Here is a 27,457-nt window from a genome sequence, read left to right as displayed (position 1 = left end):
GAACAGAATCCAGATGTAAATAAAAGCATAATATGTAGTATATAATATTATGATGATGATACGTCAAGGCCAGGGGAAGAAATATGCATCCAATTATACAATCCTTGGAATCACAAAGATTCTCATAATATGCCAGTAGCAGAGAACATCATGACTCCAACAGAAACCTACAGATATTCAGTACCCATTTATCAAATCAATTAACCTTAAGTTATGAGCTGAGGTGTGTCAGTGTTGTGATGAACAGGGACTTTGATTTCAGCATAGTGCCAAGCTGTAAATATTTATGAAAAGAGCAGCTTACTAATCACTTCCAGTTAAAGCAAACAAATTATACTCAGTAAAAGCAAGTATGTTTCTTTTCACTAAGCACCTTGAATAGCACATTTAAAAGTTAGCTTTGAGTCTGTAATCTGTACTGTGGTTTTCAGTGACACAAACAAATCAAAGGCATTCCTTTAAGTAAGAATCCTGGATAGGAAAAGTCCTACTATTTGTGACAAGGTTATTAGGTTAATGCATAAAATCTAATATACGACATCTATCTCATTTTTGCAGTATGACATGCAGATTGACTACTCTTGATCTTAAGATGGAGTCTTAAATTACACTCTGTGATGAGCCTATGTGATTAATCCACAGCATCTATAATTAATGAACTTTGAGTCAGTCACAAAGCTTTCTCATGCCTTTTCATGACAATCTCACAGAGCTTGCATAGAGTTAGAAACTGACATAAAGGGCTTTGTGGTCTGCTAACTTCACTACTGACAACATCTCTTAGTATTCAGCCACCTGTAAACAAGTTCTATGTATGTGCTGCCTACATGAACAGGAAAGTGTATTTCATCGCTGTAGTATCAATATTTGCTCTCTCAATGTTTCTGATGGGCTGGGACTTTTGGCAATTCTTTAGTGACTTCAGAAGTTTTGACATGACAATCTGGAATAACCCAGCTCTACTTGCTGATAAACTAACAGAAAGTAACGCCAAGACTGCTCTTTATGAGGCAAGTACTCAGAAAAGAAAATTCAGGTACCCAGTTAACACAAACCCAGAATCTTCTAGTTTTCAAGCACTTTCTCGTGATGTATTCTACTTGATTGAAAATGCTCAGCCGAACAGCAAAATTACCTACCTATGCAAATTTGACTCAGTAATAGTAACATTTGAAAGAATAATGGTGTCAACCCTGACACAGCCCACTGAGCAAATAAGGTTTATAGATCTCTTCAATTAAATATATAATGGCTTTTGTGAAGGACACTTCTTTTAACACATAGAATCAAAGGCCACCTTCGTGATCTTGTTAAATTCCTAGGAACAGATCCAGGGCAGATGCTTACAAATGCTCAAGTATACCAGTGAGACCACACAGTCATATGCATTTCATGCTTGTCCAAACATTCTCTATACTGAGTGTCCTTAAAATGTGATGTGTGTGTATAAAATATTTACATTTTATAGAGGAACAGGATCACCTAGTGAGGTTTTCTTAGTCAGCATTTGCCTTTCTGACTTCAGAAAAACAACATTAACCTACTATCTTATCTGGATTCGTCCCCCATAAAAAAATCCATAAATTAGAACAAAACCCACATAAATTAGAAAAATCATGCCAATCAATCAATCAATCAATTCTGTAGTAGCTTAACATTTTTCAAATATTCTAGAAAGAGTCCATTAGAATGCAATGCATCCACTGACCTGTGATGGTGACAGGAAATCATCCATTCTGCAGCCAATTTAAAGAGGTTAATGAGCTGGTAAATGCTGTCTACATTCCCACACACTGGGCAATGAAACTTAATATGTACAAAGCACCAAAAACAGCCAAGCCAGCCACTCCTAATTATACTACAAATCATGAAAAATAAGAACAACATAAACATAAGAATCTTGAGTTTCACTACAAGACAAAGAAACACATGATTAACTGTTGTCAGCATACAGTAGCTCAGAAGCTGGCCAATATGTCTCTCCAAATAAGTTGTAAAATAGCAGGCAAAAGCATTTAAATAAAAGCACTGAATTACAAGCTAACAAAAGTCAGGAAATTAAAAGTGGCTAGTATTCTGTCCTTGGCTCACACAGGTATGTTTTACTTTATACTACAGCCTTAACATTTTCCAACCCTTGTCTTGTATTTCATTTCCATGTAAAACTGGTTTCTCAGTAGACCATAAAACTATCTTCTCCAATTCAAGGTCTGTTGACCTAGTAAGTCCAGTCAAATCCAAAGCAGACTTTATGATTAATGAAAGAGTAGACAAAAGCTACCTCTAAATGAAAAAAAAAAACTTGTTGGAAAACTGTTCAGGTGATTTTGTACAGCTAAGAATTAATGGCTGCAAATAAGACTGCATTTGTCAGCAATTTTTATTGGTGCAAGGGGAGAATTGCAGGAACAAGAAAAATTCTTCACATGTTAAAAAAGCTGAAAGATGTTTGAAAATAAAAGTATTCTCGTCTATAGCCCACACTGCAGAATGTTTCTACTGCCACAGCTGCAATATTCACTAATGGCTTTCTGTGTAGTATTCTGCATATTTGAGGACCAAAAGGATCACCTTCAGGTGTCTGATACCAGTCACCCATCATTCTATGACCAGTGAGTATTGCCGTGACTGCGACAATAAATGTCAGCCAAGACTCACAGAAAGAGGCATTATTAAATCATCCAAATTCTGTATCTTATTTAAATAGATAAGAAAAATATTTAATTCATCAGTTTTACTTTTTCACTGGGAAAGGCTAGGCTTCATGTTTTGCATATGTACATTATTATTTTTCTATTTTAGGTAATAGGAAGAGATTGGCACTTTCTTTTAACCAAATCAAATACACTGCAGGTATTGATTGCAGAGTATTCGATTGTATTCAGTATTACATGGAAGACCAAAGGTAGACTTGTGATAATAGCATGGCTAATAGTATATTAGTACATATCACTTGTGTTCCATACAAATTGCCACAAAGAATCCTCACATGTCATGGTATATCTGAGTGTGACCATAATTATACATTCAATCTCACTTTGGCAAAAAGCTTCATCCAGAGTACCTTGTTTGTAACCTGACACTTGGCTGCAAGATTCCACTCCCCAAGAGTTTAGACGTCAAAAACAAGGTCAACTAGATATAGATATGGGCAGGATCTGAGAGAAGGATTTCCATATTGCTGTTGTTAAGAGACATAGAGCACCTATGTGTGGGAGAAGTTTGAGATAGGGCTTATTGTCAGATTTGGTAGGTTTACTCATATGGTGTACCTTCTTAATAGATTTAGAGTTAGCATATTTCAGAGATCTACAAATGAATACTATTTGCCTCAAGTACAAATAAATCATTTTAATAGCCTATCAGTCAAACTTGAACAAGATTCCTATGTTGTGTGCATAAGCCAGACAAATATTTGATTGTGTATCTTTTACCTTGAAAGCCTTTATCTTTATTAATAATATTCCTAAGGCAACAGTCTTTTTCCAAGCTGCCTACGATGTAATTTATGATTTATCCTAAAGTGACAATCAAGGCAGCTCTGAAAGAATTCAAATATAATGTGAAATATACTGTATAAACTATGGAAAATTGGTGCCAGCCAAATTATGGGAATTCTTACAATTTGCCTGTCTATATATTATTGCTTTATTTTAGACAAAATAGTGATTTCATCAGTTTTCAAAACTCCTAGAATACTTGAAAGTTCACAATATGAATTGCATATTGTGTAAGCATTTATGCTTAAACACCAAAGAAGTGGTTTCTGTATCTGAAAGCATTGTATAAGCTAACTCACAAGAAACACTCTTGTGTAAAAGCACTCTGCTTTTACAGCGATTAAAAACATTATCTTACTGTTACACATACAAACCAGTAATCCACGGCTACTGACCTGGTAGTACCCAACACAGGCACAGACCATCAGTAAATCTGGCCAGGAATTTATTGTGGCACCAGTCTTCCTAACTCATATTCTTCAATCATATTCTATATTTCTAACTGATCTATTTGTCTCAAAGAGGAGATAACAGCCACAGAAGCCATAAAGTAGGCATACAACATCTGCCTGTGCTGTCAGAAATGGAAATTACAAACCTTCCTTGTGAGTGTCCCTGAAAAATTATGGCTAAAAACAGATTAATAAAGCCTCTAGGAGACCTTTTGAAAAGAATTGGAAGAAAAGGCCAACCAGTAGACTCAATGTCTATTTAGCACACAGAAAAAAAATGCAGCAAAATATTACTTAAGTCTTAATGTATTGCATCACTGAATGCGTCAAGAGAGTATATTTTTTAAGAAAAGGTTCTTAAAAAAATGACTCTTGGTTGAAGAATTATACTTGTAACAATATAAAACCAATTTTATTTAAAATAATGTATTAGAAACACCAGTCACAGATTATCTAGAATCTTCTACAGTTCACGTTTGCACAAAAAAAACAAAGCAAAAGCACCTTCACATATATAAATAACAAAAACCTACCACTGGGATAACTGAAAAACAGGGAACTGGCAAAATCCTACAGAGTTGTGGAATTCAAGTCTGATGAAAATCCAGACAAATAACTCAAGCTTAAATAAATTCCAAATCTATTAAGTGCCTAAGAAGGACATTCATATTAAGCACACAATAAAAAAATCTCAATTGAAGTTCTTACATTAAACCTACTCTCTATAGTCATATCTTTCTTTAAATCATTTATGATGCATAATGTTCATAATATTAACTTGATTCTGACTTCTGTCATTTAAAGAAATTCAGTTCTAATAGGAATTCACAGACTGATGAAAACAATATCAAAGCGAGGATATACTTGAACATCCCAGACAAAGTAAGAGACAGAACAACAAAAAAAACAAAAAAAACAAAAAAAAAACAAACAAAAAAAAAAACCAAAAAAAAAAGGAGGAAAATTAGTATTATATGTAGTTCTAGAAAAATAATTCAAAACAGTAGATTAATCAATTTTGCTTTAAATCATGGAAACCATCCTTATTTGTGAGACAATACTCTGGGGTCAAACTACTGTGAAGAGCTACATTACAGCCATTATGGACTTTTAAATCTTATTAAGGGTTTGGACTTGGCAAATTTGCCTACTCCAAACAAAGTCACTCCAAACACAAGAAATAAAAGCCAAACAAGGGACAAAAAAAAAGCAAATCCCTGAGAAGTACAAGGTTACATCTCGATAACTGACCACAATATGAGCAATCAAGTTCTGTAGGGCTCCTGGCACAACAGATATTTAAGGTAAAAACTTGAACAGTCTGTAAAGGAAAACAAATAAAAGACTACAGAAAGGAATCAAGACTTGTACAGGAAACTGTATGAGATTTCTTTACAATATTTATCAAACTGGTTAGAGTATAGCAAAATAGATCTGTGAAGTTATTTAATATTACGTATTTATGCCAGCAACTATTTTTTTACATCTAATTCAAATACTAGTCTCTCACATCTTGAGGTTAATAGACTGCAAAAAATAAGGTTTAGCAAAAATCCTTTGTGAATAAAGTGGGTCCATTTAAAAGTCTATCACAGACACACTTGTAATTCCTGCGCAGCTCTGCTGTAAATGCCAGTCATAACAGAAAGAGCAACTTTATCTGTTCAATATGGAAATATTTATTTAATAGGAACTCCAGCAGCATAAACAACTCTCTACAAGAACTTTTCATTCTGAGTCCTACTTGGTAAACACATATTGATAGCCTATGGCAACTTTACCTGAGAAAAATCTTTATGACAGATTCTTTCTTGGAAAGTACACTTGTCTGGAAAGTACACTTGTTTAAAAGTTTCCCTGGTATTTTCGTCCTCTGAAGTTCAATTCCCAAACCACCAAACACTTTTGCATTAAAAATAAATACAGTTTTTGGAGGATTCTATTCTATGGACATTTAACTATAAAATAAGGTTTGCCAAGCTCTCCTTCTATAGTGTCTTCAGATATGGAAAGAAAGTTAAAAATGCATATGGCTTAGTAATCAAAATAGTGGTTTTTAAATTATCTTATAGAATAAGCGATATTTTTCGTTTAGGAATGGTGCCCCTAAACTAATCTAATGGAAAAATCAAACTGTAGAAGAGCAATATTAAAAGCAGTGGGTGTTTAGGAATCTAGCAAACTGAGCATTACTAAATAAAGGTTCTGAAAGCTGCATGCATGAGGATATGACTTCTATCTTTTGAGATTTTAATTTATTTTTCAAGTCAAATGCTGAGCAAAGTCCTGCTCACAGAAAAAAAAATTGTGGTTTTCAGCAGTTGTAGAGTTTTCTGTATTAAACAACTCGTAACATGATTGAAGAGTGTAAGAAAGCAAAACCTGTAAGAAAGAAAAATTCTGGGTGGGGATCATAGTCATAATATTTCTAACACTACTTAACTCTTGTATGCTTTTGAGATTAGTAATTTACTCTCAGGAAAGTGCATGCTTCACCAAAAAATTATATACCAGGATGAATATAGATGATGGTTTCATTTGCTTCTCCATTAAAATTTAACCTCTGTATACTGCAACCAAGTTTCCATATGGGCTGCCTCCTTTCACATTGGATGTTCTTCATTTGCACATTTCAAAATTAGATTAAAATTAAATTAGAATTAGATCAGTAGGCTTCTTCTAAATAAGTAATGAGTCTGTGTTACTCAACTCTTCTTTCAAGTTGTCTCATATCTCAAAATTTGAGCAACAGAGAGCGTTTCCTAACACCTGGTTTGTTGGCTTTTTCCTGGACAGCAGTGGTCTTTTAAGAGTGGGTAAGAGACAGGGAAAAGGGCATACTTCTTCAAAGGATAAATTCTAACTATATAATTCTACAGTTATTAATCTAGTAATGCTTATTTCTTGTAATATTAATGCATCCTACTTCATGGGTTTCTGTAGACACTATTTCCCAAACCTGAATTTTTGAGAGATTTTTTTCATATTAATCTTCTTTTTAGCATGACTTCTTATGATCATTGATCCCTTCTGGGAACTGATGAAAGAAACACTTGTAAGCAGTACATGAATGAATTGGTTTGACTTCTTTTGTTGCCAGCTTCAGAAGTCTCTTGTTTTGATTTTTAGCACTGAAATCATCTAACACTTCATCTTTCTTTTCCTTAATAACTTTTCACCAGGAAAACTGAGGTGCTGTTTAGGTCTTGCAGACATTGTCAAACGTGTCTGCAGGCAAGAAAACACACCAGGAGTTGTGCACCTTGCTGAAGAACACTACACGCCCAGCAATAGGTCTGTCATATATGAACTCTACAGTTAGGTCCAGCAAGAAAATTTTTAATATGGGGAAAAGGAATCAGACCTTGTTACACTCAGCCTGGAGGAAAAAAGTAGATAAAACATATGCTAAAACAAGGTTATTGAAACTTCTCATTGCATCTCAGCCCATACTCCATTTTTTATATCACTGATATTCTTGGAGATGAACTTTCCATCTTCCACTATATCTCTTAGTAGGTTGCCAATACAATATCCTATGAAATACTGACAAATGAGTGTGTTTCCAAAACCTGTGAAATATGGAAGCACACACACTAAAATATTTAAGACCTGGAAAAAAAATTTGTTATGAAGTTTCTTTCCTATTTAAATTCTCGCATTACTTTAGATCTACACACTGCTATCTTTAAACTCAGTTCTGTTGCTTCAAATTGTGGAATTTCTATTCTCCCAAAAGACACAGATGAGGACAGAGTGAGTAGTGGTAAACTGGACTTGCATGTTTACTTGGATTGCCAACTTTCACTTTTGTGCTAGGGGGTTTTGGGTTGGTTTTTTTCCCTACAACAGTCTTAAGCAAAATTCATTAACCCTTCCACTGTTTCTACAGATTTGATTTATAAACTGTTTTACTTTTGAGATATCTAAACTATATTTTTGCTTTTTCAAACTTTCACTTCATTGAAAAAGCCAGGAGATGATGAAGGACATAAATTGTGCAATTTTTATGTTTCTTTAATCTGGCTTATTTTAATGTAAGCCTCTCACTACCTGTGAAATATCATTCTTAATCTAGGAATTAAGACAAAGCATCTTGCCATTAACTAAAAGAAAAATCCATCTGAAAAAATGACTACTCTGAAAATCATGGTAAAAACAAAAAGTGAGTTTTTTTCTGGGATCTTGTAACAAGATGAAAAATTCATCTTCTGTATGATATCCCTATCTACCTATCTCTATCTGACATGATATATTTGTACATTCCAGCAGACAGATTATACAACAGCCGACCATGTGAACAGTACCTATATGTTATCTAGTAATGACCAAAGAATGCTACATGATTTCAACTTAGAACCAAGAACAACCATCAACTTCAGGACCAAAAACAGTCTCACCACAGCTGGTTCCTCACACTTGCCCCAAAAAACAAAGATTAGCTTGGTGATTAGATCTTGATACACCCTCTCAGAAGCATTTCTGAGTATGAGATCTGAGGGAAACGATTAACTTAGCTGCATACCATTGTTACATGTTCATTAGAAACACAGAACTTCACAAAGTTATTGGGACTAACTCATTTTCTCAGAAAATGACATGAGCTATGGTTAGATACAATGCTACTAACATAACACTACAGTATATTGTTATTATTAACAGTATCATAGTTTTGAACTGATGCCAATCAAAGTAAAATCAACAATAAATATGTGATTTTTAATTCTATAAATCCCTTCCTATTAGGAGACATAAAGGTCATACACTAATGATGCTGAAACAGATTTGTTGTTTCAGTATATAAGAAATTCCATTAGACTTCTACAATCAATCATAAATCCCATTATATTTCTAATATACTAGTACAGTACTGATCAATACACAAAATCATAGAATGGTTTGGGTGAGAAAGGACTTTCAAAATCCTCCAGTTCCATAAGCAGGGACACCTTCCACTATACCAGGTCACTTAAAGCCCCATCCAAGATGACCCTGAACATTTCCATGAATGGGGGGTACACAACCTGCTCCAGTGCATCACCACCCTTACAGCAAAGAATTTTTTCTTATTTTCTAATCTAAACCTACCCTCCTTGACCTACCACTACATGCCCTTGTGAAAAATCCCTATCTTTCTTCTAAACCCTTTTACTGGAAGGCTGCATAGCAAGAGTCTGAGGATCTTCCAATTAGGACACTATATCAAGGGAATGCTCCACTGACAATAAACTTCTTTAAAAGAAAAAAGAAAAGCAAAAGAAAAAGCCACTGATTATATATATTGAGTGTTGAGACCCTTTGCTGAACAACATTTCTGTAATCACTGTAATGCATCATTCTTGTCATTAAGCAGTTTAGATGACAACTGATCTGAACTGCTGGTATGTACCACATAGTAATTACTACTACACTAAAATGGCTCTTTGTGCCTGAACTAGACAGATCACCCTAACAAAGAGAAAGTTTAGAGGTCCCTATCACAATATTACATAAAGGAAGATGTCTGATAACAGAAGCTTATTTAATTTATCAAACAAAGAGTACATCTCTTGGGACAACTGCTGTACTTCTCAGGGTTTCCAAATTACTTTAAAAGAAGGTGATATATGCTGGAAGCAAACTAATCAAAGCAGAACACAGTTCTGCCTTGACTAATTTACACTAAGAAATAAGATTCCTAAGTAGGTCTCTGCTTACAGCAGAGACATCGCACTGAAGATTAACTTCAGGATCTTCAATACCAGCAGAAAAAAATAAGAATGCTCAAGTTAAAATTAATTCTCAAAACATTTTAATTAAAATACATATGACCAATAGATATGTCATATTCACCATTAGCATAAGGTTTTTTCCAAGGCTGAATGCTTGTTCTGAGCTTGATACAGTTTTCAGGCAATACAACTAAAGACAAGAATGCAACACAACAGTATAACGGGAGTTCTTTTTGTCCTTTAACTTTGACAATTCATAATGCATACCGAACCTATTTCTGCATAATTTTGATTAACTCAATTTTATGCCATCTCAAAGAAACAGAGAAAGCTTTATTTTTTGAAAACCATTTGTATTGCCAACCACCAGAAGCAAACCTATTAAAAAAATTAAAACCTTACCCCTTCTTATCAAACCCCAGAAAAACAGCAAATGATAAAAAAAATGAAAATACAATTGGGCATAACTTGTTTTGATAATCTTTTGAAGTAGAAAGCATAGATAAAGATATATTATAAATTTTCACTAATCCATAATAGTTTCCAACATACCACATTAAGTCTTTCTTTCTCAGATCAACAGAATATTGGCACTTTTTTGTTCTACCCAGAGAGTTCACTGTGAGGAATCACATGAATTTCGCTACACACAAAGATCACTAGATAGTAGTGCAATCTGTCTTCAATTTGCTATTGCTGCCATAACCCACTGTCTTCTCAGTAAATAAAATCAACTGCAGGAAGAAAATTATTAGCAGACACTTAAAGGAACTGTGACAGAGCTTGCAGTAGTGGTAAGATCATCTCTTCAAATTCCTTCTTTTGTCCAAGTTACTTAACATTTGGTCTTCTGTGTTTAGACATTCCAACACTGTCAAATAATCAATCAGCTTGAAAGTCTGCTTTTAAGGATAACAAATAAAAGTAGAAACAGTTGCAGTAATTTAGTGGCTTTACAACCACATGTTCTGTCCACCTACTCATATTAAGAGCCACTGAGAGACCTGGGGTTGTGTAGCCTGGAGAAAAGGAGAGGGAAAAGGGGAGACCTTACCACACTCTTCAACTCCCTGAAAGGAAGTTGTAGCCAGGTAGGAGGCAGCCTCTTCACCTGTACAACCAGCAACAGGACAAGACAACAAAGTCTCAAGCTGCACCAAAGGAGGTTCAGGTTAGACATCACAATGGGCTGCCCATGGAGGTGGTGAAGTCACCATCCCTGGAGGTGTCCAGGAAACAACTGGATATGACAAAGTTTGGACTCTGGGATCTTGCAAATCTTTTCCAACCTTAAAGTTTCTATGATTCTAGTTATCTCTGGTATACTCCGGTATGTCGCTAGCAGGTAGAGCATTGATTTCCATATCAAAACATACTATAAAAGAATATTTGAGGTACTTGAACCATGCTCTCTTAATTCTCTTATTGTCCAGCTGGGTCACATACACATGCATGAGCAAAGCACATTGAGAGAAACCAGACATCACTACTCCATTTTTAACCTTTCTCCCCAATACAGGACTTTCCCTGCCCAGGGAAGAGTGGTAAACTCATTTCTTCACCTTCTTCCCCTCACTTGACTATCTTATGTTACCCTGAGCCAAACTAAACTTCAGGCTGAGACTGATCTTTTTTACTGAAAAATGACGGGATTCATTTGGAAAAGCTGAAAGTGCCTTCCCTTTATTCTGGTGATTAAGTATAAAACTTACTAGCTTTTTTTCCCCATATTTTCAATTTAGATGCTTCATTGTACCAGAAGCATCTTCCTGTTGCATGGCATTGATTCAAATAGGAGAAAGACTTATCTATTAGTTTTGATCATTAAAAAATGTTATTAAAGGTCATTTAACATAATTTTCAAAGCTGGAAAAAAGGCAACAAATTTCATGTGTTTTTCTCTCTAAAACCATTTGCAGATGTATTATTGTCCTGGGTTGATTATGATGTTAAATTGTATCCCCATTCGTCCACCTAACCCAGAGACAGGTTTTATATTCTTAAAATTCCATCTGGGACTAAAAGTGAGTGTAAAAGAAGCACCGAGTCTGTTATCAGAGACTGTACTTGCTCCCCCCGCATCGGGAGTTTTGACTACAGCACAGACAGACAACAAGACACAGATCACCTTGGCTTTCCAACTAGCCGGAGCAGAGAGGTCTTCCTGGACTGTTTTCTGTCCCTTTTTCTGAAACGAATCGAACCTGCTCTGGACTGGGGACTCGGGGGAGCACCGGGAGCTTGCACCCGTGGACTACCGAGAGCCCAGCCTGGGCAGCGGCATTTTCCAGCGCCAGAGGGACTGATAACAGAGCGAACACCCACAGGAAAGAGACCCTCTGAAGTTTGTCATCTTTTCTGAAGGGCGAGAGGTTTTGTAGTCTGATATTGTTCATTTTTGTGCTGGGTGGTGCTGTGCCTGTGAAATAAACAGGTTTTTTCCACTTCTCTCAGAGAAATCTCTTCCCGAACCGGTTGGGGGGTGGGGGGAAAGGGCCACGTGGGTTTGCTTCCCGGGGGGAGCCCCACTGGAAGTTTTCTCCTAAATTTGCCCTAAACCAGGACAATTATCCACCTTGTTTCTAAAAAGGAGGAGAGGAATAAACCTAATGTATCTGCTGTAAACTTGTCTGTTCACAATAATAAAGAATACAACCATATGGAAAACTAGTTCCAAGTTATCCATCATGAGCCACAGCCTTGTGGTGGTTTTGTGGGATTTTGTTGGTTTATTGGAGTTGGGGTGGGTTTTTTTGTTATGTTTAAGAAATTTTAACTATAAGATAATTTGTACTAGCCTATGGCAAACAAGAAAATATTAAATATTTCAGCCTATTTTTAAATATTTCATTCCAGTACACAGTTGGAGCTTTGCATTTAAGAAGTGGTTATAATGACAAGTGGAATATAGAAAATAAAAGGCACAAAAAACTAATTCCAGATGATTTGTATTGCAATCAAGGACTAGGTTGGATTAATTACAAGAATTAAAGTGACAACTTCCAATAAATTCTAAAAATTAGAGTTCATAAAAATTACTCTTGCCAAAGATGCAACGATTAGCTCAAAGCTTCAAAAGTACTGGACAGCAATGGAAAATTCAGAGAAAAATTTTTCTCATGTCAGTCATGACAGAATTAATCCTGCTGTAATTACAGAAATAACCTTACCTTTGATTTGGAGACTTTATTCTCAGTAAAGGATTCTTTCCACAAAATGGTATTTTTTACATTACCCAAGAACTCTAGAGCAAAACCCATTTGCTATCATGCATAAAACTTAGAAGGTTATCTAGTCTTTTCCAAATGAAAGATTTTATTTTTCTTGTGAAATGCATTCACATCATCTTACAAAAAGCAGAGACACATTTGATAGTAACCCCTGTGACTTTTAGAGGCAATTCAGGAGTTTTTTCTAACACCACTTCTTTTTCATCATTGCCTTAAAGTATATTTTTCAACTTTATCTAATCAACACTGTGAAGTGGTAAATTTATAGTCCCTAATGTAAGTTAATTACTGTAAATCATAGAGTCAATTAAAATATGCATTTCACCCTCAGGCATATTTTTCTTTCAAATTACAACTTCAGTAAAATCTTAAGTTCTAATACAGACTTGGTTGGTAGGACTCCAAACGTAAATAGAGATGGAAATGTACTTCCTCAACACCGGCTGATAGCTATTACTATTAACTATAGTAACACAAATGTGACTTTGACAAGCAAGGAATGATTCTGAGCAACGAAGCATTTGTACATCATTATTTAGTAACATCAGGAGAACTATGAAAATATTTACTCTTCAGTAAAGTTGCTGTTGATGGCTGTACTGCCAAGGGCCCTCCATCAGTCTTAAAGTCAGAATGTTTGTATTGACAGACATATTCTCCCTTTGTAATGTCTTAAACAAAGAAAGCATTAATACCTTAACCATCAGGCATATGAGCCATCAGTCAATCCAGACGCCATCCAACCATTATATCAAGACTACCCCATGTAGCATGAACCCTTTGAACCCTTTAAATTAGCCTGGACAAATTCCCTCCTGTCCCAAACGGATTTCCTATTGTAAACATATGCTTTATCACAAACTCAGCATTTTCCAAATATCTTTTTCTATCTAGAAAACTCAGCTTGGTAAAGGATAATCACTGAAAAACACCCCTTAGAATTGTAAGGGTGGGGGGGTGTTTGTTTCAGACTTTATAGTACTTCAAATTGCTGTCAGTCCCTGTCAGAAGATAATCAAAAATATGTTAGTTTAGCAGAACAGCGACCAACTCTTCTGAAAAAAATGATTCATGCAACAAAACCTTTGGTACATTTTTAACATTATTAACAAATCATGGATTCTTTTGTCTCCAAAAGCATCCTAAAGTGTTTTTCTACTGTGTATTTCAACAGATAGAAAAACATAGGACTCAAAACCAATATACATTTGAAAGTATAGCTTCCATGCAGCTGTAACACTATGCTCTGAAACAGTATTAATATATACTTCTATATTCTGAATATGGATTTTATTTTAATCCCACAGTAACAAAGTACATTGGACAAAAGGACGCCTAACTTACTTTTCTTCAGTTTTAGCATCAATTTCTTAGTGGCTTCATTAGCAGAAGAATTAGCTCATTTATCCCACTGAGACCTGAGAGATCTCATTCAATTTCTGATGCTATACTTCTACAACTGTGCAGCATTCATGAAAGAATCACTGAAAAAGAGGAATTTCCTTGTATTTCCAACACTGAACAACCCTTTTAGTCAGTTTTATCATAGCAGTGCTATTTAGGTGCTAGTTAGAAGTTTACTGCCAGAAACAAAATATGATGCCAAATATCTGTTATCCACAGAAAATATGCAGGTTTGCAGTATTTCTTCCATGATATCTTTGTAGACATGAAAACACAAATTTTATATCTTCTTAGACGAAAGTCTGCAGCAACAGAAACCACTTAGCAGTCTGAGAAAAAATGGTGACACAATGAGAACAGAGAATGCCACTTTCATATTTGCTAAATATCTAACTGAAGTGATTGCCAGGTCTAGAAAACAAGACACAATCTGCTCTAAATGAAATGGCATGTACAAGAATAATGTTGATGTTATGGTAAAAGAGGCAGTTCTTTTTATGTTAACAGTGTATTCCAAACACTTCCCTTTTTTTAAGAAAACACTTCCATAGTTTAATGCTCACAAGGCACAAAATGTTCTGGAAATGTAGACTGCATCCAAACTGCCTTCTGACACATTCCCTCCAAATAAAAATACAACAAACCATTGTCCAGAATTGTTTGAAGAGTAAATAAAAATTCTTCAGAGTATTTTCTTTCACTAGTGTTCTACTTCACTGCTTACAAGGAAACCTGAACACCAGCTAGGAGCTTCTGTCTGTAAATATCATTGGTATGTCAAAAGATTTCCCCATTCCCTGCCTAAGCTTCTTAAATTACATTCAGATTTCTGTGATACCATAACAACTTCAATATGGCATGTAATTCAGTATTTTGTAAAGGTTTTGCTTCTATTTCCACCTCCAGTTATTGTTAGTTTACATTTTTCATCCTGACTGCTCTGCAGGATATACATCCTTACAACGCTTATGTGAAGTCTTACAGCTTGAACATAGAACATTGTTAACCACCATGTTAAATCCACACTAAGATACTGTGAAGTAATCACAGTGATAAGCTGAAGTAATAGCCTGCATTACAGGACACAACAAATTGTACCATATTTTAGCAAAACTTGCAACAAAGCAACCCAATTTCTGACAGCAAAAGAAAAAGTAGTCACGTAAAAAACATTTGTTTGGGCTTTTAGGAGATTCATAGGAACTTTCTTTGAATTCAGTTTGTGGGAATGCACGTTCCTCAGTCGTGAAGCTTGATTTTCCAAGTTTAAATGAGGACTAAATCCAAAACAAATCTCATCAAAACTGTTTTGCTTTGCCTGCCATGACTCAATATCATGTAAAATGCCAAAATACCTTTTGCCCCCCAGGTGGAAATGGCAGAAGATCCTAGATTCACTTGGAACCTAGCACAAGCTTTCTAAAAGACCACAAACCATTCTAAGTATTCTGAGTATGCACCAAAATTTGGATTCACTGTACATTGTAAAAACCCTGTGCACAGCATGAAAATTAAAATTAATGTGTACTTAAGATAATTCCTGAAACTAACCGGGATCAACTCTTAATTAAGTTGAGAACATTCTTTAATTCAACTAAAGCAATGTTTAGCTGTGGACCTTAGGTGTAGATATAAACACTATTATTTTTCGTCACAGACCATTTTGCAGATTTTATACACAATCTCACCTGGTCACACTCATTAAATCAAAACAGAATTAGCAAGACATCTACAGAATGCAGAACTATATAGAGCATGGTTTGGAATACAAGGAAATTGTCTATTCACAGTATTTTGTCTAGATAACTTTCATTCATTATATAAACCACTGTAAATACACTAAGGACGAAGTATGGCAAATGATTAATAGTCTTAAATGTATGTACTGTATTTTCTGTGTGTACTTTTTATATTTCTATTGGAATGTGGACATCTATGTTATAGAGCATTTATATTACAGTCTTCAAAACCTGGGGGTATTATTCTGTTTGTCCTAACCACAGGACAGAATCTAAAAATCAGCTAAATTTATGTGAGACACTCCTACTTGGTTTAGTAAGAAAAGGTTAAGCAGAATTTAACTGGTACCACCCATATCCTCTATTGAAACATTCTGTAATCTACTCCTCCTTTTCCACTTTCCTGTGAAATCGGTGTAGTTTGCATCGAACACCTACTTAACAAGGCTACTTAAATTACTTCAAAGGACAGTCTTCAGCAAAGTACAGGAAGAAATATGGGAAATTAAGGACCTAAAGCTCTGTGAATGAGTTTTTTTCAAGCACCTCTTACAGATTCTTACCAGCTCTTGTGTATCTTCTGCTAATGGCAAAAACGTAGCTTCCAAAATAGCAACTTGATCAGTGCTGAGCTTCTGCCACAAACTAATCAGCATAATCACCAGATGGGTGGCACTTTTCAACTTTGCAAATGCTTGGAACATGTTGGCTTGATTTTCTTCTGCTGCATCTGCTAGAGCTATTACCTGCAAAAATTACAAACATCTGTTAAATATAATTTTACCATCCGTGAACACTCAACACAGAAATTACCTTTGGCACACTCTTGTTTTCCTTTAGAAGATCCTGAGGAATTCTGTTTTCCATAAACACAAACCACAGAGTATTAAATGAGTTATCATTTATCTAGATTTTTCTTTTGCATACCCAAGGCAATTTCAAATCCATATGGCAACAGGATTAATCTATCTAGTACAATCAGTGCAGAAAGGATTTTGTTTACAGCATATTTTTAAGGCATTCCTGAAATTAATCCCTATCATATCACATAATATGTGACAACAAACTAATTTTCAGGTTTATATCACACACTAATCTCCACATGACCAGTAAGCCTACTGTATTAATCAAAAACAACACAAAGATTTGATGCTATTAAAAAGGCAGCATATAATTATTTCCATTGGAGCACAGCTGCCATCTGTTATTTTATTAACTCTCACGTCTCTCCACATTTTGTTGTAGCTTCTTCATCCTTTATGCCAAAATGTAAACATTATGGATCACGTATATGAAGGCAATATCACTTTAAGTGCCAGACTTTACAAAAGAATTTTCAAAATAAAATAAAAGTAACAGATTCACTTCTTCTAATACGGTAAGAGTTTTGCTGAGTATTTCAAGATGGGGATAAACAGAAAAGCTGTTATGTGATACTCTACTTGGCTCAGAAACAACTTGTCATTGTATATAATATTGTCCACTCACAGCATTTAAAAAAAATTGATCTTTTGAAAAATATTGCTGTTAGCATCTTCATTCTTGAAATAGAATGTTTAGACATTTTCCTACCACTGGTGAAAAGAGAAGATGATAGTGATTTCAATAGCCAATTGCTGTAATGTCAATATGACAAGAGACTCTCCAGAGTATTTGCACTGGAGTACTTCAAGTAAAAGAAAGGTATACAGGTTAGGGGTTTATCCCACGGGACCACAATTTAGAAGACCTGTTCTCAGGAGTGCCATTACATCTCCATGCTACCTAAATAACACTTGGTTTACAGAAGTGTTGATTATCTGACTTGTCTTAAATCAGCACAAAGCACCTCTCTCAACCACTTTCTGTTTATTTATCTGCAAGACAGGGTAATAGGTGCTTGACTGGAGTCGTGGAAAGCCTCACAGAAATGCAGTTAAAGTGTAATTAGTATTACAACAGAATTTACAAAGTAAAAGTTGCAGAGTCTGATCCATTAACATTTTGGCAACAGCAGGAAAATGAAAATACTATATGATGCATCTTCAGCAGGGAAAGAGAGCCAACCAGCTGTTAGCATTTTGTGGAGAAGAACTATTTTTAATCTGCAATGCTGGCATTAGAGATGTATGTGTGTTCCCTCCAAGCTCCCATGTGACTGGAAAGATAAAGAAAACAGCATTTTAGGGGACTATAAATATGAAACATTTAAAACAAAATGTGTTGATAGCTTTTGTTTTAGACTTTAAAATGTAATCTTTCCAAATAAAGCAGAGAACCCACAGGACAGCCATGAGTCCAAACACTACATAAATCTGAGGCAAATAACAAAATAAACAAACAAAAAAACCCAACTAACCACGTGAAGGAGAACCGAGAAATTAATCCCAAGCAGTGAAAACCAACATAACATACTTAGTTCAGAGAATAGTAATGATATCACTGACATGTCACCTGATGCATTTGTGTTGGCATTCAATTTGCTCTGACCAAAGCCTTGATGCTTCCCACACCTCATGTTCTACACAGGGTGAAGTTCCATATTACAGTCACTTTCCAAGAGTTACAGGTGACAAAGCCACCTGATAAGCACCACACTATGTAGCAAGGTACATCATCTGTCTCCGACCCACGTAACCAGTAATTGTATGCAGTATACAGCACAGCTTCATCTTTCTGAGACAAGCAGCAAAAACAAGTAAAATCTTCCTCAGTCTAACAGAGGCCTTCAAATACCTAATTTTTTTCCTGTCCAATATACAACTGCAAATTTGGAAAGAACAATGAATGAAGATGAATTTAACATGCTGATGAGGTGTGCTCATTCACTGGTATGATCACTACGTCATCACTGATTGGGACAGTACAAATTCAGAATTCCTGGCAACCTACCTGTACCCTATTATGGCTAATGCTCAGATGATATTAATTTTGCTGAAGATCCAGGCAAATAAAGTTGCCCCTGTGTGACAGCTACCTGAACCCACTTACACAGCATAGGCTGCTTTCTAGAGTTATTTATAAATTCCTGGGTGATTTCTAACTCCCTCTATATTTCAACTGACACTCTACTACATGCTTCAGAAACACAAATAGCATAAAGAGAAGTAACTGATGTAGCCTTTTACCTTATGGAGCCATCATTTTAGGATAAGTTTTCTTCCCATTTTATAAGCATAAACAAAGGAGATGCTCACCTTTTTGCAGGCTCTAGGTGTAAAACAAATATCCCAGAGCTCCCAAACAATGCCTGATGTACCAAGTCCATAACCTATTTTGAAAGCAGTTTCATAAAAACCCTTAAGAAGAACAACTATTAAAATTTTGTCTTTGGCACAAAATTCTACAGATCTCATGAATAGTAATATAAGGCAAATGTTATAAAAGTGGTAGACCTAAGTTTTTAACGGAGAAGTGCAGTCTTTAAGCATTGCAGGTCACTGAAACACAGCAATTAAATCTTTAGATAAATGCATATATACAAGTTCTACTTTACACTTGCAGAAAAATCAAGGAGAGGAAAAAAACTGCTTCTAAGTACTACTTATTTTGTTAACAGAGGAAGCGACCCAAAGTAGCTTTTTGAGATCCTGGAATATCCAGGACACAATATGAATTACCACACTATAATGTAGGCTTGCACAGATGCAGTAATTTTTGAAAAGCCTCAAGACTAATGATTTCTTTACAATATATTGTTTACATAGTAAATACTTGATAGGAGGGGGAAAAAAAGGGAAATATTTTCACATGAAGTAAAATTACTCTAAAAATCTCCCAGGACATGAGCTAAAAATTTTAGAAGTGTTCTGTGGCTCTTCATTCAAACACTTGCAGAATTCAGGAATAAGAAAGTTTTAACAACCTGACACTCATATTTTTAATAATTTTATTTTCACCTGAATATATGTTATTTATATTTTGTAATATTTGAGGAAGATAAAGGATCTGTACCTTTTGCAATCTGAGATCCTAGTCTCTTCAGACTCAGTCATGATTTTCTCCATAATTTCCCAATTTTGTTTTCAGTTCTCAGAGTAGCTGTTCAATCTGTTTAATATCTATTTTATCATCTTTCTAAATAGGTATAAAATATTATAAAAAAAGAAAACCTCTCCCTGTCTCACTTTTTCACAGGATAGGTAGGAAAATACATTGCAACTGACAGTCTCAAATGTAGCTTACATATAAAGATTGCAGACCGACTGGAAACTATTAAGCAAAAAATCCATTGATATTGCATAAGACCTATCACTGCCTACTTAACATTTTTCTTTCTACTTCTTTAATATCACAAAGCTTTCAAACAAAGAAAACTAAAAATCAGTTTTTCAAACTTTATAAAATTTATGAAAGAAAAGAAAGTATCTAATGCAAGACATTTAAGAGGTACCGAAAGAGTGTGGAAGTACAATATTGAACATATATTTTTATAACTGATCAAAACTCACTTTTAATTTATATTATTTTTAACATTTTTCTGAACAGACTCCTACTCCATTCCAATACATGAAAAATAAAGCCCACTTAAGTTATTATGAGAGCATATTGTAAAAAAAAATAAGGAATTACTCTCTAAACAAAGATCATGTTTAAGATTTTTACTGAATTTCATATTCACAGTTGCAATGGTAGCGCTGAAATCCAGATTTTTTTTTTTTTTTATAATCTTGAGAGTGTCATACCCCAACACTATTACAGGGATTTGACTTCAATAATTTCCAAGCACAGAACATTTCTCAATGTTTTCAACTTCAAGTATTTAAGCAGAAAGATGTCTCTCCACACTTATTTTGTTGCTAAGTAGGCCTTAAGATAGTAAGATAGTAATGCAATTTTTAAAACCAGTTAGAATTCTCCATCATTAGTGGCAATGTCAGATATTTTTAGGGCATTATTTAACTTTCAGCAATAACTTCAAAATTAGTAATGCCTCTTGAAAAAGGCTTGCAACATAGCCCACTCTTGTACATGCAGACAAGTTTCTTGAGGTAATAATGACCATAATAATGACTCTCCCAGGTTTATTCTAATAATATAAAAAAATACAAATACAATTCCAAAAATACAAAACACTTTCTTCTTAGCTGGATAGGAAGTTGAAGAAAACTTTGAAAAAGTAAAGCGCAAGAAATGAGTGTGAAGTTCCAGGAAGCTTCCTTTGTATTGGTAGTATATTTTCTTGGAGTCCCTAACACCATGGGGACTGAAAACTCTGCCAGATTTTATGCCATATCCTAAAATGGAGAACAGGAAAAGTGACAGATAATTTGGTTTTCTTTTTTTTTGTGTTGTTTAAACAGAAGAAGGGAAAAAACAGCTATTCACCACTGGTAAAAAATTAGCCAACTATTCTTACTGACATCTAGTTCTAATACACTGGGCTCACCTTCTGGAATTTTGAAGTAACTTTATTTTTAGCACAAATGAAGTTTGAAGAAACAGAATTTTGGCATTTAATAAATAGAGAATATCTATATGTCATCCATAACACTTTATGAGCAACTCTTGTATTAAAAGTTCATTAAAATATGAAAGATAACATCAGAAATTTAATTATTCTGAAATGAACACAGGGATGCTGAAGGTCACAGGTCTCTTCTGGCAACTGTTTTTACAGAATAATTTTTTGCAAGGAAGTTAATTGAACCAACCCTTTACAACTATTTTTAAGCAGAATTAGATCTTCATAAAGCAGGATGTTAATGAATATAAAGCAGGAAAAAATGGAAACCTGAGAAATGCTAATTATGTTTTCCTTATTGCTATTGACACAGGACATTTACTACTAGTCTCACTCTTTTCTTTTTAAAGAAGGAAAAACAGTTTGGTTGCCCTACATCAAACAAGATCTAACACTCTATTTTGGTGTGGTTTTAAGAAGTCTCCTTCACATACCTTAATTCACATAGTATTTGTAAGCATTCAAAGTCAAACGTGTTTTTTCTTACAAGCCCCTTTCTTTACCTTAATATATTAAATTCTTAATTCCCTTACTCTAGGAGTAAACTTTTTGGTTTTTTTAAACAAGCTCAAGTTTGTCTTCAGTTTGAGTCTTTGTTTTTTTAAACAAGTCTCAAAGTGGTTTCCAAGATAGAGAAATAATGATTAGCAGCCTGATTCCCTGTGCAGACCATCTCACTCAACAGCCATTGTGCACAGAGCTTTTGACAGGTGACTAAAGCTTTATGGAATGTGGGCAGAGATATCCATGTCAGAGAGCGATCTTTATCGAACCCTCAGTCACCAGGAAGAATAACCATGTCCCTCTCACAAGGGAGCACTTCTAAACGCCGTGGCGTTCCCACAGCGCAGCAGCGGCGACGTGAGAGCGCACGTTGGGATTAAGTACCCCAGGCCACAATTATCTGACTCTTATGAGAATGTCTCAGCTTGTGCTAACCATGACTGCAGCTTTTTAAATCGTGGCACAGGACCACCATGATGACAACAAAGCATCAATTCACTAGACACCAAATACTCTACTTTCAAGTGAAGCTCAACATGGCCTTGATGAGAGAAGACAGCAGAGACAAAAGACATGGCAGCATGACGATCCATGCCTTATCCACATGCACACAGCTACCTCCTGAAAATGTACTGCCTCACTTGATGAACATGAAATTACCACGAGTAATTACTACAGCAATCTGTGCCTCTGGAAACAAGAAGAGTTAGATTAAGAAAATACTGAGGGCTGTCAGGGAAGCTGTGTGGTTTTGTGTTCTTTTGTTGCTTCCATGACAGAATTATCACTGACAGCTCCATTGCACCTTTCTAAATTGGATTTTGCCAAAAAGCAATACGGTCCGCAAGCATAACAAAGGTTGCACATTTTGATGACAGTCCACTCAAACCCTTTACAAGAGCCAAATGTATGTTTAAATGTCTGTTTAAATTCAGAATCCTCTTCTGAAACTTCCAAGTATCATAGCTGTGTCTTACCACCACAAAACCAAAAGCGGGAGTAGATTATTGCCACAGAGAATAACGCTGCATCATTTATTTTGATTCCTTCATTTTAAGAACTAGTGATAAAGCAGCACAGTAATATGAATATGGTCAGTTCAAAAGGAAAAGAAAATCTCCATCTTTTTAATTTTTCCTTTTTAGAATACTCAATAAGAAAATGGGCTTTTTCTTCAGCAGTCTCTCTCCCCAGTTTTTATCTACACCATTAGAGTCTGGATAGACTTTTCTTGAAAATTACTGTAAAATATGTAGTAGGTTTAGACCCCAGGCACCTGATTGCATTATCCAAAATTATGTGATTACTAATATATTTAAATCCAGATTAAAACCCTGATAGATCAATGTCACCTTATTCCATAGGAATTTTCTATTTTGTCTGTACTAAGCATATAAAAAAACTTTTCAGTAAAATCCAAGCATGAAGACCACCTTGTTAGCTCTACTTTAAATTAGCACATTCTAATTGAAGCAAATTCATATTCCTTTGATTTTAAACATGCAGCTCTTCATCTGCATAAATAAATTTCAAGGTTTTTTCTGTCTTAGCAATACTAATGTAGTGGCAAATTTGTTCACATTGCTGTTGCCAGTTTACTGCTTATTTAAACTGATCTCAGTGCTTTATACTGCTTCCCATCCTGAACTGAGCTTCCTTGTGTAAAGCCATGGGAACAGAAATAAGGAATTCCTTTTGTCTCTGGTGGTCCTGTCTGCAGTAAGGACTACAGTTAAGATTATTTTAACTTGATTAATATGCTTATCTCTATTTCTCTTTCATATGTTATTGGCTTTTTCTGTTTGGTTGGGGATTTTTTAAGGGCTTATTGTTTTTGAGATACCAGATAAGTTAATATGGTCAATAGTAACAATATAAAGATGATTATTTAAATACTTGACACCTCCTCTCAATGGCCTAACCACAGGTAAATATCGCAAGCAGCTTTGCATGTGAGAAATTACAGCAGTGAGTGAAAGTAACCAATTCTTATTTAGTAAAACTATTAAACACCAAGATGGGGGGAGGAAATTTCCTGAAAGAAAGCTACAATCATGTTTGAAAATATATAAGGTACTTTGCAATGAATTTAAAAATAAGTTTTACATTATAAAATCCAAATTTAAAAGTAGAGTTATAAAATTAGTAGCTTATCCAAGTAACATCTGTTACAAATTACATAAAACCCAAGAACACAGTGAGTTACAATGAACCCTTTACTTAACCCTTCAAAACAAAAGTTCTATTTAGGCAAAGGGATGTGCTAAATAGCACACAGATATGTCACAGAATCCGTAATAGTCAATGAATGTTGAAGACAGAGTTTCACTGTGAAGCTGTGGTTGAATTGGCAGCAATGTATATAAAATACAGCCAAACATGAGCTAAATGGAGACAGGGAGGTGGAGAGCTTGGTCTGTATCACCAAATACATGGCATTATGTAATGACTATCAAAAAAAAAATCTTTACAGTAAAAGAAAAAAATTTAAACAGTTGAAGTTGCATGCTCTATATGCTTAAATAAGCTTTGGTCCTAGACAAACTGTTAAAAAAACGGGAGACTCAACCTGAAAATTTTTAATTGCCTATTGGTGCAATTAAATTATGGATGGCCAAGAAATAAAAACACATTAGATCGCACTTCTGCAAAAATTAATGTACAGTGAAGCTCTATGGGTTAAATTAAGGATTCATTAACTCCAGTGGGAGCACTGCATCCATTCAGTAAAGGCAGAATTTCATCCTATCAAAGACCACTACTCTCTCTGTCATCAGTCATACACACCTAGTGGGGGGAAAAAACATCTTCAGCATGTTAGATATTTGTCTCATATCTGTATCTTACTGCAATAATGAAAAACAAAAACATTTTGACAAACACATCTTGGAAAGACTAATAAAAACAAATCCAAGTAATATATAATATAGATATTTTCCCCTCTGTAAAAATGAACACAAAGCTATTCCACCAAATTCTATTCTGAGACCTTTAACAATAAAAGTATCGACATTAAACAAATATGCAAGTTGAAGATAGTGAAGATCCAACCTGAATTCCAAGCCATTGCCAATCCCACTTGCAATTTTGGCATTTCTACTTTATACTGAATTACCTGAAGAAATTTCCAGAACTCCCCATTCAGGAAGTGTTAGTATGTAATTTTAAGTTATTAAAAACATTACAGTTGTTAATACAGTGTCTAAGAGTAAGACTAAGAATGACTAAATTAAAACTACACATTCTAGAAACAAATTCCAAACATAGAAATCAAACAAAATGGATGTCAGGCTAATCAGAAGCTCAGATTTAACTATAACACTAATTTCAGGACCCTCTCATTAAAATTTCTTTTCTATTTTGAGACTTATAGACTTTCTCTGTTATTAGTAAAATCTTGAGAACATGTGACAGTACATTTGGAAATAAAACAAGCTTCCCAAGTCAAAGTGCAAAGGTCACCATGCATGAATTGCTTGCTTGAATACTTTGTCTTTGAATTACAAGTTTTACATAGTATTTCTATTCTTTTTTTTTTTACTGAGGGAGAAATAACCATTTCAAAACATAGGAACATCATGACGAAATGCAGGTTTTGTAAAACTCAGTCAAAAAACACAGTTTATAAACACCGAAGAAAATTAAGCAAAGAGAGAGAAGTTCCAGTCTTACTGGATTTACTAGCAAAAACAAAAAAAGTTTAAAAAGCGTCATTTAAGAAAGTAAAAATTCATTGTTCATTTGAGGTGCTACAACAATAAATTTCAGACAAAGAAAACTCTTGTGCTTCTCCACAGATGAAGTACAGCACAGACCACATGGATGTTTGCTTTACAACAATACCCAGCAAAAAAACCTTTACAAACTGTGTCCTACTTCATGACATTAAAATTCTAAGTCAACAGGTACTGCCATCCAGATATGATTATTTTCAGTGATGTAGTTTCATTTTGTGGGGGCAAGACAAGTACTGAAAGACCAAAAATATCCTACTGCCAAGTCACACAGCAGGCAGTCTTAACCTAATAATGAAGCAGCAAAGAGTTTATCATATCCCTGCCTGAAATCCTCGATCTGCAGAAAGAAAACAAACCAACAAAAAAAACCATCTGAAGTACAGTGTGTTCAACAGCAAATCTTAGGTGTTGATGAAAAGAACATATATTTTTAGGTCACCAAATTAGTTGTGCTGCAGATGATGGCCAATGATACTCATTCCTCTGCACACCTGCACCTTCCAACTCACTTCTCTCAAAGTGAAGAATTAAGAAAATTCCTGCCTGAAATACCCCGCTAATTCACAAGCACAAAGCCTATAGGTACACAGCCAGGTACAGTTTTATTTAAATGCACACCTGCCTTAGCCACACAATAAACTCAGGCAGTGCATTCTGCCAGTTATATATAAGATTTAGAACTTAGGCGGAAATTAAAAAAAAATAAAAATAAAATTGAAATAAAATAAAATAAATAATTTTTTAAAAACCCCACCACCCACCAAAACACTAAAACATTCATCCCAAAAACTGGTTCATTTTATGTTTAAAGAAAGATGAGACACAAAACAAACAAGTGGTTATTTTAGAATGTAAAAATCATTTTATCTGATGATTATTTTAATGAAGCATGTCTCACCATAGGTTATGGGTTCAAAAAAAGTAAGTGTGCCATTACATATGCACATACATAGTCACAGGAGTGAGACTTTACTATTAATCATAATATCCTATGTCATTCTCCTGCTGCACTTTTAACATAGCTGAAGCTATACGGCTTTCTGATCTTCATTTCAAAATACAGTATTTAATGATGCCCTTATAGTCCCTTAGTCTTTGAAGAATGTCACAGAAAACAATTCACAACTGGCAGCAATAGCAAAACTCCTTCACTAATGTCTTTGGAAATAGGACTTTTTACCTACTTGCAAACAGGACAATTACTAGTTCCACTCATACCCCTCATTGTTGCTTTCTACTTAAAATGAAGATATGGAAGCACTATTAAACAGTATAATGAAACACCTCCCAGTATGTTTAGTACCAATTCTCTACAGAAAAAAAGAGCTGTGTGGCAAACTTGCCAGTTTTTGACCTAGCCTTACTATCTATTACCCTAGCATGCTGATAGAAAAGCAAGACAGTTCAGGCCACCTGGACTTAAGGGAAGGAATCTCTCACCTTTAAAAAGTCTTTGGAGTCACACTCAAAAAAATTCACAGTTCATACATTACTTCCTAGAAGAAAGCCATTTTATCCATGAAGGAAAATTTTGACAAATTGCCTACCATCAAATGCACAAGCCTTAATGCATTTAGATAACAACCTTCCATGCAAACATCTGATTCCTCAACTCCTCCTTTTTCTAACAAGCAGCTGAGTTTATGGAGGAGATGGGACAAGATGTGCAGGTTTCTTTAACTCCTGCTAAGATTGAGATTCCCAGTGCAGCTGCTAGAGGAAGGGGAGCATAGGGTA

General features: G+C 35.0%; 1 protein-coding gene across 1 annotated transcript in view; it reads right to left on the bottom strand.

Moving 5' to 3' along the window:
• The window catches only part of BBS9 (Bardet-Biedl syndrome 9), a 281,935-nt gene that overhangs the window by 140,467 nt on the left and 114,011 nt on the right, over nt 1–27,457 (bottom strand). The window contains exon 21 of the mRNA XM_058833781.1: nt 16,600–16,782. Coding sequence (XP_058689764.1) covers nt 16,600–16,782 — 183 coding nt within the window. The remainder of the gene's footprint in view (nt 1–16,599; nt 16,783–27,457) is intronic.

This window comes from Poecile atricapillus, chromosome 2 (genome assembly GCF_030490865.1).
Source record: "Poecile atricapillus isolate bPoeAtr1 chromosome 2, bPoeAtr1.hap1, whole genome shotgun sequence".
NCBI lineage: Eukaryota > Metazoa > Chordata > Aves > Passeriformes > Paridae > Poecile > Poecile atricapillus.
The sequence above is the reverse complement of the archived record's forward strand: the minus strand, read 5'-3'. Positions and strand labels throughout refer to the sequence as shown.